At 56.0% G+C, this 19,341-nt stretch overlaps 2 protein-coding genes across 4 annotated transcripts in view; one reads left to right on the top strand and one right to left on the bottom strand.

Annotated features, from left to right (window-relative positions):
• LOC115280259 (chymotrypsinogen B-like) overlaps positions 1-835 on the top strand; it is a 3,850-nt gene extending 3,015 nt beyond the window's left edge. The window contains exons 6-7 of the mRNA XM_029925029.1: positions 131-264; positions 615-835. Coding sequence (XP_029780889.1) covers positions 131-264; positions 615-776 — 296 coding nt within the window. The 3' untranslated portion in view covers positions 777-835. The remainder of the gene's footprint in view (positions 1-130; positions 265-614) is intronic.
• Positions 836-1,648: 813 nt separating this feature from the next.
• BCAR1 (BCAR1 scaffold protein, Cas family member) overlaps positions 1,649-19,341 on the bottom strand; it is a 37,259-nt gene continuing 19,566 nt past the window's right edge. For all 3 annotated transcript variants that reach the window (XM_029925023.1, XM_029925024.1, XM_029925025.1), the window contains exons 2-7: positions 15,090-15,701; positions 9,418-9,579; positions 9,165-9,281; positions 7,202-8,299; positions 6,052-6,141; positions 1,649-2,635 (exon numbers count right to left, since the gene is read on the bottom strand). In XM_029925023.1, coding sequence (XP_029780883.1) covers positions 2,123-2,635; positions 6,052-6,141; positions 7,202-8,299; positions 9,165-9,281; positions 9,418-9,579; positions 15,090-15,701 — 2,592 coding nt within the window. In that variant the 3' untranslated portion in view covers positions 1,649-2,122. The remainder of the gene's footprint in view (positions 2,636-6,051; positions 6,142-7,201; positions 8,300-9,164; positions 9,282-9,417; positions 9,580-15,089; positions 15,702-19,341) is intronic.

Below are 19,341 nucleotides of genomic sequence, written 5' to 3'. Positions count from 1 at the left end.
GACGGGAAGGCCCAGGACCGGGCAGGGGGCAGGCAGGGTGTCCAGGTGCCTCAGGTCTCCTCCACCTGGGGGTGGGCAGGCTGGGTGAGGGGTCCTGACCACGCCCCCACCGCCTCCTGTGTCCCTCCAGCCAACAAGACCCCCGACAAGCTGCAGCAGGCGGCCCTGCCCCTGTTGTCCAACGCCGACTGCAGGAAGTTCTGGGGCAGCAAGATCACGGACGTGATGATCTGTGCCGGGGCCAGCGGCGTCTCGTCCTGCATGGTAGGGCCCGGCCCCACTGCCCCGTCCCCGCCCCGACCCCGCCCAGGGCCAGGGGGCCACTCCTTTCTGTCGCATCCGCCCCACCTCCCTCTGGGTGACTGTTATGCGTGCAGTTGGAGGGGGGGGTCCCATGCCATCCGGGGGAGGGTGTCAGCCACATGCCCCAGGCTCACCAGGAGTAGGTGACAGAGCAGGGGCTGCCAAGCAGCCCCGACCCAAGAGCCTCCTCCCCAGTCTCTGCGCCCACACTGCCACTTCTCTGCACACAACCTGTGCTGGGGCAGGTCAGGGCACACTGGGGCCCCGGCACCCCGTTTCAGGCCTGCAAACAGGTCCTTTCTCCTCTGCAGGGCGACTCTGGCGGCCCCCTGGTGTGCCAGAAGGACGGAGTGTGGACCCTGGTGGGCATCGTGTCCTGGGGCAGCGACTGGTGCAACCCATTCTTACCAGGGGTGTACACCCGTGTCACCAAGTTTATTTCCTGGGTTCTTGAGGTTCTGCAGGCCAACTGAACCCCTGCCCCACCCCCCCCACTTCCACAAAGTCCAAATAAAACCATATAGCAACTGTGTGTCTTCACTTCTGTGTCTTGGCCAGGGTGCCGAGCGGTGGGAGGCTGGCTGTTTTCAATGGGGTCCCCTCTGTGGAGTCCAGAGCCGAGAGGGCTGACGGACCCTACCCTTTCTTCACAGAGATGGGGTGACTGAGGCCAAGTTCACATACAGAACAGTCAGTGCTGGGAGCAGTACTTCCTGAATCCCAGGGCTTTAGCCTCACTGGGCTGGGGTGCCAGACATACCCCGAGAGGCTGACGAGGACACACACTGACCCAGGGCAAGGGGCCTTTGGGCCCCCACACCCCAACTTGGAGGCCAAGTCTATGTGTATTTCAAATAAGACATTTTGGAAGAATTTCCACAAGCTGAAATTATGAGCTTCTTTCTAAGAGCAAAATTCTGGGTAAGGTCTATGGAAACGAGTTTATGGGAATCGTGTGTCCCCCAGCGGTGCCCTCTGCCAACTCTGTGCCACAGTGAAGCCTACCGCGCTCCCGGAGCTGCCTCAGTCCCCACACAGGCTGTCACTCTGGCCAGGGACTCCGGGGCCTCACCAGGGCTCCACGCTCACCGGTCTCTCTGGCCTCAGGCGTTGGTGCCGGAGAGCTTCTCTACAGCAGCCGGGGCCCCCACCTCAAAGAAGACACCCTGCCTCCTGCCCGGCCCTGTTTCCCGGGGTCTTGGTTTTCTTTTTACCCTCCTGAGAGCCGCCCATGCCTGTCCCACAAATCCCCTCCAACTGCTGCTCATCCCCCCCGAGGCATCTGAGATCAAGGACACACCTACCCACACCCACCGGCCTTCCTGCCTCTCACACAGGAGGCCGCTTTTCATTTTTAAACTTTTATTTAAACGTAGACTATTAGTCAAATGATTGGAAAATCAATAATGAAAAATAGTGTTTTAGAGTTTTTCTTCTGGTACAGCGGCGCTTGTACTGTCTCACTGTTGAGGGGACATGGCACCCCTGGGGGTTGAGGGTCAGCTCAAGGCGTCACCTGAGGCCATGTGGGTCGGGGGCCTGTGCGGTGGGCCTGGCCCCCAGCGTACTCAGGGAAGACCAGCAGCTCACCCCGCAGGCTCGGCTCCCGGGGCCCAGCTCTGCTTGGGCTCCTCCCCCTATCCTGCCCCATCATAAATATGTACAAAACCCTGGACAGTCTGGGGCACCAGGCCCAGGCAGAGCTGGGGTGCCTGTCCCCAGGCCTGCAGCATGGCGACTCTCGCAGGGCGGGTGCCGGGGGCAGCTCGGGCACTGGCTGCCCTCCTCCCCTCACCCCCACGCCTCTGGTCCTGTGCTCTCAGGCGGCAGCCAGCTGGCCCAGGACCCGGCGGAACTGCTGGGTGCTATGCCCAAGCTCCTTGACCCTGTCCACCATGTCCTGGGCAGCAGCAGGTGACGGGTACTGCAGGGCGGCAGCCTTGGTGGTGGCGACGATGCCACGCAGGAGGTCACACAGCAGGTTGCTGTAGTGGGTCACCTGGCTGCGCACGTCGGCCGCCTTGGCCTGCCGTGACAGCGTGTCCCCAATGAACACCAGCTTGTGGGCGCTGAGGATGACGAACTTGCTGTGCGCCACGAAAATCTTGGGTGGCTGGTTGGTGGCCACGGCAGTGAAGAAGGCGTCCACTGCGTTGGTCAGGGTGGTCAGGTTAGCCTCGCACTGCTCCAGATAAAAGAGCAGCAGCTGCCGGTCCGAGGGCCCTAGGCCGCCCGTCCGCCCTGGGGCCAGGGGCTGGGCTGCTGTCCAGTTGGCCAGGTCATGGTCTATGGGCCGTGACACCTCCTGCTCCAGTCGCTCAAACTGCTTCAGCTGGGGCACAGGGAAAGCAGAGTGAGCAGCGCAGTCACACAGCACAAGGGAAACGCGCTATCTCTGCGCTACAGGCCGAGCCCGGATCCTCTCCAAGTAACTTGCGCCAATCTCAAAACAGTACGATTCCATTTATGTAACAGTTCTGAAACTGCCAACGAATGAGCAGCTGCAGTGTTGAGGGACGCCAGTATCTCGGTTTGGGTGCTGTTCCCTGCTGCCTTAGGACACAGTCACTGGGGACTCTGACTGAAGGGCACACAGGCCTGTTCTGTACTATCTCTGCAACTTCCTATGAATCTATACACACTTCAAAATGAATTACACACACACACACACACACACACACACACACACTCACTCACTCACTCACACTGACACACACATTTTGTCCTTAACATATACATTGTAAAAAGATTCAAATACATCAAGTAGAAAAAAAACACAGCTGTCGCCTGGAATCCCACATACCCAGAAGTAACTTCTGATAAAGTACAATTCTGGTAAATTATCCTTTTGCGACTCAGGGCTCAATTCCATGACCCTGAGATTATGACCTGAGTCAAGATCAAGAGTCAGGTGCTTAATGAACTGAGCCACCCAGGTGCCCCTATAAATTATCTTTTACAACTAAACATTAAAGTATTTACAGATGATACAATATAACATCTCCAAAATGAACTGGGCGCAAGGGGTGCTAGATAACCAGATTAACTATTGTGCCCCAGACTGGGGCTGCCTGAATGGTACCAGGGGACTGTCGTCTTTAATTTTATAAATGTATTCAATTTCTCACAATAACAACTTTAAACAAAAGAAGAAAGGCAGGAGTGCCTGGCTGGCTTAGTTGGGAGGACATGCAACTCTTGATCTTGGGGTTTAAGTTTGAGCCCCACATTGGGTCTAGAGATTGCTTATAAAAAAAAAAGGTAGGTAGGTAGGTCATGGTATGTGTAAAACTTTAGAAAACAAAATTCACATAAAAAACTGTTGACTGGGGTGCCTGGGTGGCTCAGTCGGTTTAGCATCTGAGTCTGGCTCAGGTCATGACCTCATGGCTCATGAGTTCGAGCCCCATGTCAGGCTCTGTGATGACAGCTCAGAGCCTGGAGCCTGTTTTGGATTCTGTGTCTCCCTCTCCCTCTCTGTGCCTCCCCTGCTCGTGCTCTTTCTCAGTCTTAAAAATAAACAGACATTTAAAAAAATTTTTTTTAAACAAAAAAACTGGTGACTATTCTTCAAGACTTTTTCCTTTAAACATAAATATTCCTATTTCCCTTCTTTTTTATTTTTTTTCCTATTTCCTTTTTAATTAGCAGACTGGAAACACAGTATATGTGACCCAAGAACATAGGGTTTATGGGCACCAACTCACTATGCAATCGAAAATGTGCAAGTAACCTCTGACTTCTCAAAACCTTAACTACTCACCAACAGCCTACGGTTGACTGAAAGCCTTACCAATAACATAACTAGTTGATTAACACGTATTTAGCATGTTACACACATTATATACTGTATTCTTACAGTAATAATTTTTTCAGTATTTCTAGGCTATGTGGTTCATCAAGTTTTTTCAAATTAAGTCTCCAAAATGCTTTCCCAATATGTTTATTGCAACAGATCCAGGCATAAGTGGATACATGCAATTCAAACCTGTGTGGTACAAGGCTCAACTGAATATATAGTATTTTATGGCCTACTGTTAGCACCTGACAGTAGGTCATGGGCTCCATGTCAGTCATGACAGGAGGAGGGAAAGGGACATTTCCACGACAGGCAGCCCCTGCCTGGGAAGTTATTGGCATGCACTGACATGTCCTTATAAAGCTGGTACTGCTCAGGGGACTAAGCGGCTGTGACCAGCTATGCACAGACTCAGGGACACACAAGTTCTATTTTATCCAACATTTCAGACCTTAATTGGCTAAACCACCCGGGATCTGCCCCTTCCTGGTACCTGAAACACTCGGACTTTCCTTCCCAGGCAGCAACCTGGGTGAACGCACCACGTGGCTCTCTTACCCAGTGAGAGAAGCACACTCATGTCTAGTCTGAACTCTGCTGGGTCTTCTCCATTCTTCGACAATTCTTAAAAGCCCCATACTATTCTACTGTATGAATGTTTTTATCTTTTATTTAATCAACCAATATTCTAGTGTTAGGTATTTGTGGTGGGGGTTTCCAGATTTGCCCCTCCCCTGCTCATTGTCTGTTGCTGTCTCTCAAAATTAAATTAAAATGTTAAAAAAAAAAAAAAGAAGTAATTCTGGGAATAACTGACATGTCCACCAACAGGGGACTAAATAAATAAATGCTGGAAGAGTCCAGAAAAAGATAAAGTACATGTTCATTTCTTTAATTAGTGGAGATCCCATATGTTATTAGACAGACAAATGATGGATGGAGAGGATAACCTATTTTTCATTTATTAAAATTTTTTTTGTTGTTTATGTTTCAGAGAGAGAAAGAGCAGGGGAGATGCAGAGAGAGGAGGAGACACAGGATCTGAAGCAGGCTCCAGGCTCTGAACTGTCAGCACAGAGCCTGACGCAAGGCTGGAATTCATGGACCACAGGATTATGACCTGAGTCGAAGTTGAATGCTCAACCAACTGAGCCACCCAGGCACCCCGAGATAACCTAATTATTAACCTTGGTTCCTTTACAGAGTATGTTCTATGGGCCAGGTGCCTCCTAAGAATTATACATACATTGGCTCTGAGATGGACCCAACAATGATCCCCCACTTCACAGCTGGGGAAACTGGCTTCATGGGTCTCCGGGTGGAGCCGGTAGGCTCTCACTTAGGCCATTCTTCTCCTTGCCTAGCAGGGGTGGGAGGTGGAGGATGGGGTGAGGACAACTTTACAGGTGATATTTCTTTGCGTATTTTGTGCTAGTCTATGTCTCAATTTTTTGTTATCTTCATAATCAAACTTCCTTATTTCTTAAAAAAAAAAAAAAAAAAAAAAAAAACCTTCCCCACCCTCAGGAAATGATCCAAAGTATGAAGAAAATTCTATGTCTTCAGATAAACCCAGTACTATCACTATACTCAGGGAAACTGGGTACAGTGTAAACATTCAACAATAGATGTCACGAGGCCTTTAAAAGCAATTTATGAGGAATGTTTAATGCCATGGAAAAACCTTGGGATAAAAGCAGATATAACTATTCACAAAGTATCATCTCAAACACACGGACAGAGGTCACCAAGAGGCAGGAGCAGGGCTAGAAACCAGCGCCAGTGCACCACCAATGCCTCCGAGGCCTTTTCCTGCCCGTTTACACTTCCCTGTGCTCCCTAAAATGTCTACCATGATTACTCTGCCACACACAAATCCAACAGACAACACGGAGACAGTCGTGCGGCAGCCCGAGCCTAGAGAAGTTGGTCAGCCTGGACACACTCACCTGCTGCAGCTCTAGCTGGCCCTTCCCCTGCCGCATGATGTTGCCTTTTTCTAGCAGTTCCTTCTGGGTCTTCTCAAACTCTTCCTTCCCCTGGAGATAAGACACAAGGACTGGGCTGAGCCAGAAGCACCTCCACTGGTCTGGTGGAGCACAGTGCAGGGCAGGCAGCCACCAGGCAGCGCTGCAAGCCAGGCCCAGGCTCACACTGTGGTCATCAGACTCAGTGGGGACAGCTTCCAAGGGGGCAGCCCTTCAGGCCTCCTTCCCCTTCTGTCAGGCCCGGAAAGAGCTGGGCATGCTCCATGTGGCCAGGTCATCCTCCCTGCCCCCGCTCCCACACCAGGAATCCCATTAGAACCCTCCCCTTTGGTATCCGGGGCCTATTCAGCTGTCCCTGACCAGCTGGCCTTGGCACCTGCTGACCTTCACCCTGGAATGCTCTTACCAGGGCACTCGGCTGGCACCCAGGTCTCCGCTCAAAGGCCTAGCCCTACCTTATCTTTCCGTCTGCTTGTTTTACTTACTTCCCCACACCCGAAACTAGCCTTGTCTTTGCTTATACTTCAGAACGCATCTCCTGAGACAGTGGAGAGGCACGTCCCGCCCTGGTCACTGGGGAAGCCCAGCCCCCGCAGTGCTCATCCCCGGCGGGCCCTGCAGGGCCCAATGACATGACCAGGTCAATCCAAAGGTAGGTAGAGGAATGGGTATGGAGTAGGGGCAAATGACCTAGAAGGTCAAAGAGGGTGGACACAGGGATGCCTAGGGGCTCAGTCGGTTGAGTGTCCAACTCTTGATTTCAGTTCAGGTCATGATCCCAGGGTTTTGGGATCGAGCCCTGCGTCAGACTCCACGCTGAAAATGAAGCCTGCTTGGGATTCTTTCTCTCACTCTCTCTCTTTCCTCCTCTGCCACTCTCCCCTGCTCACATGTGCCGTCTCTAAAAAAAAAAACTTAAATAAAAAATAAAGAGAGTGGGCACAGGGACTCACTGAGGCCTACTGGGGCCCAAATTCACTTTTGGCCACAAAAGCCCTCTGTGTGGAGGGGATTAAGGTCCCCACACAGGGGTGGCAAAACTAGAGCCCCAGAAGGCCAGAAGCGTTCCCAAGGGAATCCCCTGGGGAGACCGGCAAGGGCAGGCACCTACCTGCAGATGGACGTAGTCATAATCCTCCATCCAGCCGCCCTCACTGTTCTCATACTGCCCGTCTGGTGAGTCCTGGGAGGTGAACTTAGGAGGGGAGGGCAAGGGCCGGGACTGGATGCTGCTGGCCTTGTCGATGGGGTTGGGGTGCAGGGAGCTGCCCCCCTCGGGCCCCGGGACAGGGGCCTTGGTCCGTCTGAAGAGCAGCGAGGCATTGCCATGCAAGAAGGAGGCCAGCTGCTTGGCGTCCTCGGGCACGGCCCGGGAGCAGGCCACCAGGCGGTCCAGGTCTTCGGGAGTGGCCCCCGGGCCTCCCCGGCCACTGTCGAGGGCCTGGCCGTGGGCCACCAGCGTCTGGTACACATCCTCCATCTTCTGCAGCTGCCGGCTCAGCTTCGCGTGCAGCGTGCGGTCAGAAGTGTGGGCAGCGTGGCCTATGGCGCCGCGGGCGAACTCCAGCAGCTCGTGGACGGCCCCCTGGGCGGCAGCCACAGCGGCCCGCAGGTCCTGAGCCGGCAGCTCCTGAGGCTCGGGGGCACTGCGCCAGCCCCCGCACGCAGGGACGCTGCCCGCCAGGTCCAGGAGGTGTGCCACGGTGGCACTCACCCCCTGCTGCAGTCGCGCCAGGGCCTCCACGGCTGCCTCCAGCTCCAGGGGCTCACGACCCGGCACCGCGGCCTCCAGGGAGGAGGCTGACTGGCTGCTGCGTGTGCTGCCAGTGCTGGAGGCCGACAGGCGCTTGCCCTCAGTGGGGGCCTCCCGCTCCGCTGGGGGGGGCACCGCATACACGTTGTCGTCAGCCATGCTGCCGTCTGACGCCTCTGGGGGAAGGACCCGCTCGCGGGGCACGTCATAGAGGGTGCCGGGACCAGGCCGTCGCAAGCCAGGGGGTACGTCGTAGAGGTCGGGAGCGGGGGGTGGCACGTCGTACACATCCTCCGCTGGCAGCGAGTCCGGAGGGGGTGCGGCAAGGACCAGCGGGTGGCGGGTCGGGTCAAAGGGCTTGGCCTTGGCAAAGGCGGGGGGCACGTCGTAGGTCTCCTCACGCAGCAGTGGGCCATCAGGCACATCCTTGCTCACCGACGGAGGAACATCATACACCTGGGGACACAGGAGCGGTCAAGGGCGCCTGCCCAACCCAGCAGGGAGCTTACGAGAAGGACCCAGTCACGCATGAGACACAGCACAGGTGCGCACATGTGTCACCATCCTTGTCCACACAGGTTCTGGTTAAGAGCCCAATTCTGAAGCCAGACCTGAGCTCAAAACCCTGGCTCCACAGCTTACTAGCTGTGTAATGTAAGGCAGGTGACTCAACTGCCCTGTGCCTATCTGCTCAGCTGGAAGATGGGAGAACTCTTTCAAAGGTTTGTTGTGAGGATTACGTGGGTAAATTCACTGTGAAACTATAAACTCTTGGTGAGAGGACAGCTGTCATACCTCCACCACGCCCACCATCACGTCACCACCATATCACACCACCACCACCACCGTCACCACCACCACAACCACCCTCACAACTACTTGTGTATTCTCGGCGCTGTGGCAGAAACTAGGAAGATTTGTGTTGTATTTACGGTGCCAACACCTTGGTTTACCCAGGACGGTCCTGGTCTATGCCTGATGCCCCTCATAATTACTAGTCCCCCTTTCACTCTTAGGAAGTGTCTTGCTCTGGATGATAAATTCTGTGGTCACCTCGTTAATACATGTGTGAGTCTCTCAAGAACCTGCTAACAAAGGCCTTACAAGTGGTCCTTTTACAGACAAGTTAGCAGAAGCTCAGAGGAGCATGCAGTTTCTACTTCTGTCACAGAGCAAGGGACAGAGCTGGCGCCTATTGTCATATTTCTTGTTGCCTCTATCTTCACAAATGTGGGTCCCCACCCCACAACACAGTCACACCCACAGTCTACATACAAATCAGGCCTCAGCCCACAAGGCCCAGGACTCCCCAACTACTCACGGCATGGTGGTTGGACAACGGCAGACTCTTCTCCACACTGGGGGGCACATCATACACATCCAGTGATGGATCACGGCCATTAGGACCCTTGACAGCCATGGGGGGCGTGTCATATACCTGAGACAAAAAAGTGCAGTGATACAGGTGCTAGGGCCACCTGAGGGGACGGGAAGAGCAGAAACCCCACAGCTCCAACCCTAGGACCACCTTGGCAAAGGCAGAGAAAGCCCAGCTCCCTAGCCCCAATACCTACCTCCTGGCCATACTGGCTGGGAAGCAGTCCCCGGACAGGGGGCACGTCGTAGATGTCCTGGGGCCCTGGGGCTAGCAGGTGGCGTGGGATGTCATACTCGTCCTGCTCTGGCTGGGAGGCCTCGAACACATAGCCCTGTCCCACACGGGTGGGTACCACCACCTGGGGGCAGACAGCCAACTGTCACCACCCTATTACCACCAGACTAGAAACCAGCCTCTGGGACCCAGCCTCGGGTCCTTGGGGAGATTCTACTCCCCCATGACGTGGGCAAGGCACACAGGGAGGGTTGGGGGTTTCCAAGGGTGGGCCAGGAGGCCAGTCAGAGGCAAGGTTTTCTCATTCCTTTGTATTCTTTACCCTTTCTTCAATGCATACAGTATTTGGGGAGCACTGACTCCCCAGGATTTAATTTGAGTCGTCTGGTTCTGGCCAGGAAATGCAATACAGGTGGATGACCTGGAAAGTTCCAAAGAAGGGCCACAAGTGGGTTTGACTGGGATGCCCCTGCCTCACAACACCTCCTAGCTACACCTTTCTCATACAGGCTGCCAGCAAGGGGCTAGCCCGACTGCAGCACCAGCTTCCTGGCTCCAGGACAAAGACAGAAGATAATGCCAGGCTGTGTACTCCTTGGGCTGGGCACAGAGGTGGCCTGCAGGAGGTCCCAATAACTGGGCTTTGGGGTTTCTGGAAGGTGGTGGCCTGGCAGAGCAGCAAGTGATGCCCCTGCCTGTCCTCCTCATCAACCGAGCACATGCTGGGGAGACTCCTGGGGGCTGGGCTGCTGAAGACTCCCAGACCATCTGGGCCAGCTCTTAGGCTTTTCTGCAAAGTTGGGTGTGAGTGTGAGGGAGCGGCCAAGACTAGAGCCAAGACCCCCACGCTCCAATACACCACACCCACAGGGCCGCCGAGACCACCACCAACCCGAAAAGGAGACAATAGGGGTCGTTGGCCCACAGAAGAGGCCAACACGTTCCCCTCTCTGGGGCCTTTCCCCAGCCTGGAGTCCAGGAGAGCAAGCTGCTGAGAGCCCTTTACACTGGCCTCTTTCTCGGCAAGCACCCTGGCCCTGTGGCAGCACTGGCCACCCAGTGGGAGGGGCTGGCAGGATGGAGCCCAGCTCAGGGCACGCCTCCCCCACAAGGCTCCCCCCCACTTGGCGCTCTGGGACCGAAAGGCCTTTTGTTCCCTAATCAAAGGGGATGTCTGGAACAGAGTTGACTTAGGCCCTCCCCACACATGTCCCTGGGGGAAGCAGGGCTGGCCCTGCCCCGCATCCCATGCCTGCCTGCAGAGCCCATGGCACGGACAGCCAGCTCTGCAGGCCTGCGTAACCTGGAGGGTGCAGGCTTCACACGCAAGTGCGAGATACTCCACAAGCAGCAGGGTACCCAAACCCCGAAGCATGGGCACCGCTCATCAGCCCAGGGCTTGGCAGAGCCTCTTGCTGATGCATCCTTCAGCCTCTCAGCCTCTCCTCGAGCTGCTGGGGGAAGCGGGGGAAGCGCCTCTGCAGGGTATTCCCCGCCCACCACACCCCACCCCCAGGGTGTCTGGGAGTAGAGTTGGCGGCCCTCCCCAGACTCATCTCCCTCCCTCCTTGAGCCCCAGACTTGAGTCTCCTCCAGAGCTATTTTTAGAGGCTAGAACCTGCCAACAACAGGGCAGGCGGGGCAAGAGGGGGCTGGCGGACGTGGCAGGTTGGCAGGGCCTCCAGGCAAGGCCCGAAGCATCTCCAGGCCCTGCTGGACTCCAGAAGGCAGGTGGGGACCCCGCTCACCCCCACTGCAAGCCCCGACAGTGCCTCCTGAATGGAGGGAGAGCAGGGAGGGCAGGCAGAAGGGCTCTGGGGCCGGACCCCAGGCCCAGGCTATCGGCAGCTTGCCACGCCTGCAGCTGAGCTGGTGACAGTAAGCAGCTGTACTAGCCAGCAAATGTCCTCTGCTAGAAAAAAAAACTGTAAGGGAGCCACCAGCGGGGAAAAGCTTGTTAGGGAAACCTGCTCTCCATAGAGCTGCTGAGCCCGCTAATCACAGGCTGCCCTGCTCTATACTTGAGGCCCCATGAGCAGGACCCTGAAACCCCCAGGGGTGGGTGACATGGCCAGAGCTCGGGAGAAGGCCCAAAACCCCAGACCCACGACCCATGTGCTCTGGCACATACACACGTCAGCAGTGCAGGAGGCCAAGATAGATGAAGAGAAAACATGCATAGTGCCCACAAAGACTGACCACAGAGCTGGGCAGGGCAGCCCCGTCAGGGCGTCCGCATGGAGGGGTGAGATGTGAAGCTAAGGGCCACTGGGAAAGGCCACACCATCTGCTGCATTCTGCTCAGGTCCCGGGTCACTCTCTAGGCAGCTTGGCTGCTGGTCTCCCCGTTCTGCAAAGTGGATGTCACCCCACATGACCCAGGCCAGCTACCACTCCAGCACATCCCATTCCTGTCCGAGCCCCAGCTTCTTTCTCTGGAGCACCGGCCACCGCAGTGCTGTGGGACCTAGCAGGTGACTGTCCAGCCTCTCACCAAGAGAGAGGGACATGCTGGGCACAGGTCCCCTTCCAAGGTCCTGGGCTCTCCAGGAGGAACGGTGCTGAGCTCAACTGTGCCTGCCCCCGTGCCTGCTCTGGCGCCACAGCTGTCTTCTTAGCGCAGCTGCAGATCCTGACCCAGGTGCTCCCCACTCAAGAGCGACCTCACAAGAACACCTCCCTTTCTGGGGGCCCCTCCTGCTCCTGCCCTCGGCATCCAGGTCCCAGCCCAGAGTGTTCATGCTGGGCCATGGCCCTGACCTCTCTCCCCAGCCACAAAGGACCCCCTGGCCGAGACTCCAGGCATCTGACCCCTCTTTCTCTTCTGTCTCCTGGCCACTGTTCTCATCACTCAGCTTCCTGGATACCAAGCCCCCCCACCCCCGCCCCCGCCCAATTTACCCCGTCCTGTCAGGTTACCTCCTCACCCTACCTGACCTCTACTCCTGAGCCAGAAGCCTCAGTTGCCCAAACTTCTGAGGGGGAGCACAGGCTTATGAAAGCACAAACTTGAAATGTGGGCAAAGAAACGTGCCCCAAGATGTTTATCGCTTCATTTTAACAGAAACCTTCTAACAGAACCCATCCAGGGGAGGGGGTGACACAGCAAAATCTGTGGTGGCCATCACAATCACCTTAGGGACCCAAGAAAATGCTTCTGATATCTTGGGACTTATAATTTCAAAATGCAAAAGTCTACATACAAATCTCTGCAAGACAGGGAATATGCTAGACAAAATATGCCCAAATTCTCAGCGATCACCTCCTGATGGGAGACTCTCCTCCCCACACTTCATACATTATGGGTTTCCTGCGACACATAAGCACTGTTTCGTGATCAGAATATAAAAGGAGACGCGACCGAGGCTGCCCAGGCCAGGAGCAACCAGGCTTCTCAGAGGACGGCCACCGAGCCCCAGGACACAGGGCTCTCCTTTCCAGGCCGCCAGCCATGTGAGGGCCCTCTGGGACACTGGTTCTGAGCAGCCAGGTGAGCTCACATGGAGCCTGAAAACATGCCCGTCACAGGGGAGGGAAACAGACACCAGAGCCAAAAGGTGGGTTCAAGTCCACAGCCCAGTGCATGGGTCTTGCTGCTGTTCCAGCGCCTGCCCCCACCTCACAGACATCATGACAAGCTTGTCTGTAGAGATTCAGAGAGGGAAGTGGGCAGGGGGAAAAGCGTGCCTCCCCACAGGGTGTGCCGAGTATGTGAGCATGAGTGTACAGGGGAAGAGACTATGGCCTCTCCTGAGGCTCACCAGCCAGGAGCTGCTCCCTGCCGCCGACCCCCACTCCCACGGACAGGTGTCTCCCTGGCAGGGCTCTGCTCCTCTCCCTAAAGCACCTGGGAGCGGTCCGTCTGGGCCGGTGCAGCCCAGCATGGCATGCTTCCGCCAGTGGCCGTCTGTGGTCAGGCAGCTGAAGGAGCAGGGAGGGCAGGAAGTGAGGGCTAGTAAGCCAGGGTCACCTGGCAGCCGGTGTCCACAGAGCTCCACCCTTAGCTGGCCAGCCTGACCTCTGGCCAGGTCTCCTGGCTACCAAGCTGCACCCTGTGGGCAGGGGCAGGGCAACAATGCCTGTTGACTACCACCCAGCTGGAGTGGGCAAGGCTCCCAGCTCAGCTCTGCACATGCTTTATCGCTTCTCAGCCTTTTGGCTAAGAACAAGTGGACATGCTTTGAGGACAGAGGCTCAATGTCATGGGGGGAGCACCCACTCTGCCACGGTCTCCCCAGACACAGGTGGCTCTAGAGTAGATGTGGCACAAACTTAAGGGTAGCCAATCCTGAGTCCAGAGGCTTCTCCCTAGGGCTTCTGGGGCACTCTGCCTGCTGCGGTCTCCCTCTGCAGAGGAGTGAGCCCGGCAGCTGGGTCTGGGCTGGTTCCGAGGGCCCTCCCTGCTGGCAGCGGTGCGGTGCGTTTCCCAAGGTCCTCCTGGGGGAGCTATGAGGGAGGAATAGCATGAAGGAGACAGGGAGTGCTGGGTGTCACAACTCTGTCTTCAACAAGATGGGGGACAGCTCCTGTTTCTTGGCCTTGGAAATTCCACTCCCCAGGGACTTGGGCACGGAAAGACACAGGACAAAGGCAAGAAGAGGCTGCTCCTGACTCAGCTCAGAGCAGCCAGTGGGGCAAGGCCTCCTCTTTTCAAAGGCTGACGGACTTGGGGGTGGGGCGCGCAGGCAGGCCTGTGTGCACCCAAGGGTGCTGCCCTCAGGGCCCTGTCCCCTAGCCCAGCATCCCCTGGCAACAGCATGCAAGGTGACTGCTGAGAGACTCTACTCTGGCAATGCCCCAGGTCGTGTCCTCCCCACTGTCCAAGCACCACGAACAGGTTGCTGTGCTGGCCCCCCAGCATGCCCCAGAAGAGAAGGGGGTGGGCGCCTCTGAAGCCAAGAATGCCAGACATGCTCCGTGCTTGCCAAGGGGCTGACACGCACACCAGAGGGCTCGTGGGAGCCCCGGGCACAAGAAGACTGGCCAACAAGATGGACTGAGATGTGGCCCTGATACTCACAGAGGTGCTGTCAGCCTGACACCATTCACGTCCAAACCACGCCGGACGACAAAGAAAAGTCTTGTATTCAATCTACTCCTGTGCATTTTCAGCCACTCACATAACTGTTGTACTGAGCTCCCCCCAATACCCCTCCCTCTCTCCTGGGTACTCCCCACCCTCACCAGGCCCTGTTCCCTGCACTCTGTGGGCTGAATGATGTCACTAGAACATGGACTGGGCAGGTCACTTCTACTCCAAAGCCTCTACCCTCAGGCAGGTATCTGGTTCCTCCGGAGCACCGCACCCCTGGCAGTTGGACCCCAGGCTGCTGCTCAGGCTTTATCTGCCAGGTCCTGCCTGCCCACCCTTTCCAGACTCGCAGGCCTTTGATAAACTGCATCCTTTGCTGGTGATACCCTCCCACTGGTGTATGTCTGCTGAAGGTACCTCCTGATCCAAGGCCAGCTTGGATGTCTTCTCTGTGGGTTACCTGTTCATCTTCAGCAGACGGATGAACACATTCCCCAAACACTCACTTCCCTTCTTGGCCCCAGACCAAACACATAGCTAGAGCCCTGGAGACTCTGGGGGTGCTTGGTGGGGCCCAGAAACCAGGGCCTGGGCAGCCTTACCTTTGCTGGTGGCTTCGTCCCTTCCCAGCTTCGTGCATCCATTGATGGGGGCACCTGGTAGATGTCATGTCCTATCCCAGCAGAAGGTGGCACCTGGTAAATATCCTGGGCAGGGCTGCCAGGCCCTGAGGGCACCTGGTAAAGGTCAGGAGCTGGGCTGGGAAAAGGGTGATGGGGCATCTGCTTTGAGAACACAGCTGTCTGTTTGGGCGGGGGAGACTGGAACTGCGGGCTGGGCCCGGGGGCCTGGTAGAGGCCTTGCTGAGTCTTGCTGGGAACGGGCATCAGGTAGACGCCGTCGGGCTGGGGCTGGTACGTGGCAGGCAGCATGGGCGTGTACGGGGCAGCCGGGGCGTGGAGGCCAGGCTGGGGCTGGGCCGAGGCAGCGGGTGGGCCAGGCCCGGGCCCTGCTGGCTTCTTGTCGTGCATGCCCACCAGGATTTTAAGGCGGTTCCCGGGCACAATGCCTTGGCGCCCATGCAGTGAGCAGAGCCACCAGCCATCCAGACCTTGTGTGTCCCGTTCCAGCACTGTCATGATGTCACCCTTGCGGAAGGAGAGCTCATCCGGGGACTCGGCCACGTTGTCATAGAGGGCTTTGGCCAGCACATTCTGGGGAGAGAGGAAGCCAGTCAGCATGAGGATGTGCATCGCGGCGGGGGGGGGGGGGGGGGGGGGGGGGGGGGGGGGGGGGGGGGGGGGGGGGGCTCGGCAGCAGAGAGGCCTCTCCCCCTCCCCCCCCCCGCCCCACTCCCAGCAAAGAGGCCCGGCTGATCCTGGCATTTTTCAAATAAGCCTGGATACAGTGCCTCAAAATCCTCTCAACTGCAGCCCCCACTTCACTCCAGGGATGCACTCAGGACACTCTTGAAAACCACTTCCTTAAGTCACACTGCAACCTGGACCCACACTGGGGCAAACAGTAATGATGAAAATAATGGCCACCATGTTCTGGGAAGAAAAAAGGATACAAACCCTCCCTACTCCAACTCAACGGTCCTGCTGTCCCGCCAGCACAATCAGCCAAGAGGAAAAAAATGAGAGCATGGGGAAGGGACATCCAGGGACAAAACGGTCATCATCTGCAGACCATATGATCATCTATGTAATAATTCCAACAAACTAGAATCAGTAACTGATGAGAAAGAAATATAGGAAAGATATCGCATGGTAACAACAAAAAGCTACTAGTTACCCAGGAATTAATCAAGCAAAGACAGCAGGAGACCTCAGGGGGGAAAATGTGTGCTTTCTGCCAAAAGGCTCAAGGAAAAACCTGAATAAAGGAGAAAACACACCAAGTTCTCAGTGGGATGACTAAGCACTATAACAGGCCTATTTGCCCAAGCTTATTTAATAAGTTACAATTACAACAAAAATGCCAGCAGGATTTTTTTTTTAGGCATTTGACCAAAAAAGAAGAATCCTTCTAGAACTAAATGGAGGAACAGAGGTCCACAAATAAGCAGGTCAGTTCTGAAAAGGAGGTGCAAGGGGGCACTCCGCTCTCGTTTCAAGCGGTGAGGATGTGCCACAACCGCACATCAGTGAGCTGGCCCAGGGCCAAGGCGCCAGGCCTAGGCCGGGAGAGAGCCCCGCGCCCCGGGAACGCAGTGGAGGGGCAGGCAGGCCCACACAGCCATGGCGAAGGATGAGACTGCCTCCTGGGTGGCATGAGCGCTCACCGCAGAAAGAAACGTCAGTCCACACACTTGCTTTGTGTTATGAACAAAGGACACTTAAAGACCAAGTGTCAAAGATACAACTCTAGCTCTAATAGAAGAAAAAAATTAGGGAGAATATCTTTGTGACCTAGAAATAGGAAAAACTATGAACTACAACTCTACAAACAAAGACCCCAAAAGCACAAAACATAAGGTAACAACAACAAGGACACAAGGATGGTCTCAACCTCACCAAAGTGAATGGTTTCTACTGGCTGGGGGACAACATAAAACTGCCAGGTTAACAGGTGACAAGAGAGGGATGAATCTAGAATCTGGAGGCGTTCCTACAGATCAGCAAGGCAAAGACAAGAACACCAACAGGAAATCAAGAAAACAAAAACAGCAAGTTCTCTGAAGGGGAAAAGGAATGGCCAAGACCACTGTGAAGGATGCTCAGGGTCCAGCCAACATCTGCGATTCTGCTCTGTGCGCCCGCGGGGGTCCAGGTATCTGGTAAGGAAGGTCAGCCACACCCTCCTGAGTCAGAATAACAGGTAGATTATGGCCCAGAACAGTTTAGGTAATGTAATAAATATCTACAAAACAACTCTATTTATTTTCCACAGACATTTACCCAAGGACAGACTCTAAACACATTACATTAGCATGGATGCTTCTGGAAAAGGGACAGCCATCAGGAATGAGGAAATTACAGCAAAGTAAGAAAGGTGTCTCATATAGACAGTGACCACAGAAGAGCAATACCCTCTCCCAGCCCCACGTTTTACCCTGTAATTGTCCTGGTAATGCTCCCAGCCACCCTGGAAGCAGTCACTGTTACAGGCCTCATTAATTAGCAACCCCCACCCAGAGCAGGACCATGAGCTCTGCACGGCCCTGGCCTGTGTGGGACCTGGGTAAGGCCTTGGGGAGACTGGGATAGAGGCAAGAGGAACACAGCACAGCACACCCGAGCTAGCAGGCCTGAACATCACTGGGATAAAGAACTGGGACCGGGGAGGCTCCCATGTTCTTCATCTTCAGGCTCTGCCGTGCTGGTCCCCTTGTGTGGGTGCCAGGCTCAGGCTGCACCCAGAGATACCACAGAGGGTCCCCAGGCAGAGGGAGGAGCAAAGGAGGTGCCTGCATGAGAGAAGGCCAGGGCTGCTCTGGCATCCCAGGGAGCTGAGGAACAGGGACCAGCCCATTTCTCCAGAGCAACTCAGAACCTCCAGACCCAGACAAAGCCAGGAACTGGAGAGTTGGGAACTGAGAGGGGCTGGAACAGGGGAGAAGCCAGCCCAGGGGGGCAGCTCATAAACAGCACAGAAGACAGATTCACCCCAGTACCAAGGTGAGCACCAGGGCAAAGGTCCTCAAAATTGCTGGCTGCCACGACACTGCCCACGTCATGACTGTAATGATTAAATATGCACTGAAGCATAAATCACACTCAATAAAATGTCACTTGAACTTTTAATAAATGGGGAGAGGGTAAGATTAACAGTGTTAATGTTTGAGACATTAAAACATCTTCCCGCTTTTGAGAATTTGTATTTAACGAGCATTACTAGGCTTAGGGATTAAAAAAAAAAAATCCTGAAAATGAAAAGTGGACCACCTCCTAGGCTTCAAGTCAGGATGCAACAAAGGCCAAAGCAGGTTCAGAGGCCTCGGCCCCAGGAGGTGAAGGCAGGGGCAGGGGCTGTCCTGCAGCCCAGGGGGACCCATGGGCCCCATCCCCCTCCCTCTGCCTGCAAGAAAAGCAAGTTTCCCAAATATGGTCTGCAGCCTGCCTCAGGGAATCACATCCCTTCAGGGGGCGGGACACCCAGCCCCCCTCCCCCTTTGACCCCAGAACACAGAGCCACCCCACTGGGTCCCCCCCAGCCCCTGCCCTGGTGACCACAGGAAGTGCCAGCAGAGTGAGTCACGGGAAAATTCCCCTCCAGCCCAGTCAGAGAGGGCGGGGTAGAGACAGAGGACTGCCCCTGGGAGGCCCCTCACCTCTCAGGAGGACAGCCCAAGGAAGGCTGGCAGAGGGGCCCCCACCGGGCCCTGCCAGGCAAAGCTGGGTGCTCTGGGAAGCTGGAAGGCTCCGCAGGGGGCAAGGTCTGGTGGGGGAGAGGGAATGAGGGGGAGGGTCTGCCCCAGCCCAGGAGAGCTTGTGGGGCCTCCTGCGCCCAGGGTGGCCAGCCCCCACCCCCTTGGCGTGAGCTCACTGAGCAGTCAAGGCCAACAACGGCTGCAACTGTATAGTCTCGGGCGGCTGGAGCCAGGCTGGGAAGCACCTCTTGGGCCGGCACGTGGCACAGGGTGCCTGGCACCAGGAGCGCCTCCGCCTGCATCAGCTGGTGTCCCCAACTGCAGCCCCAGGAGCAGCCTCTCCACAGCCTGTGCCTGAGTCCTAGGCACCGCTGGCACTGGGACACTCCAGCTGTCTGAGCACCCCAGCTTTGGGCCTCTGAGCCTCCCCAGCTGCTCCTGAGTCGTGTTCCTCCTTGCTTCTCCTTCCTTCTGAGTCAAGCAACTAAAACCAAACCTGGCTCTGGTTCTCCCTCCACTGTTGGGTGACCCTGGGCAGT

Source organism: Suricata suricatta, chromosome 16 (genome assembly GCF_006229205.1).
Source record: "Suricata suricatta isolate VVHF042 chromosome 16, meerkat_22Aug2017_6uvM2_HiC, whole genome shotgun sequence".
In the NCBI taxonomy this organism is placed as follows: Eukaryota; Metazoa; Chordata; class Mammalia; order Carnivora; family Herpestidae; genus Suricata; species Suricata suricatta.
This window is presented reverse-complemented; position numbering and strand designations above follow the sequence as displayed.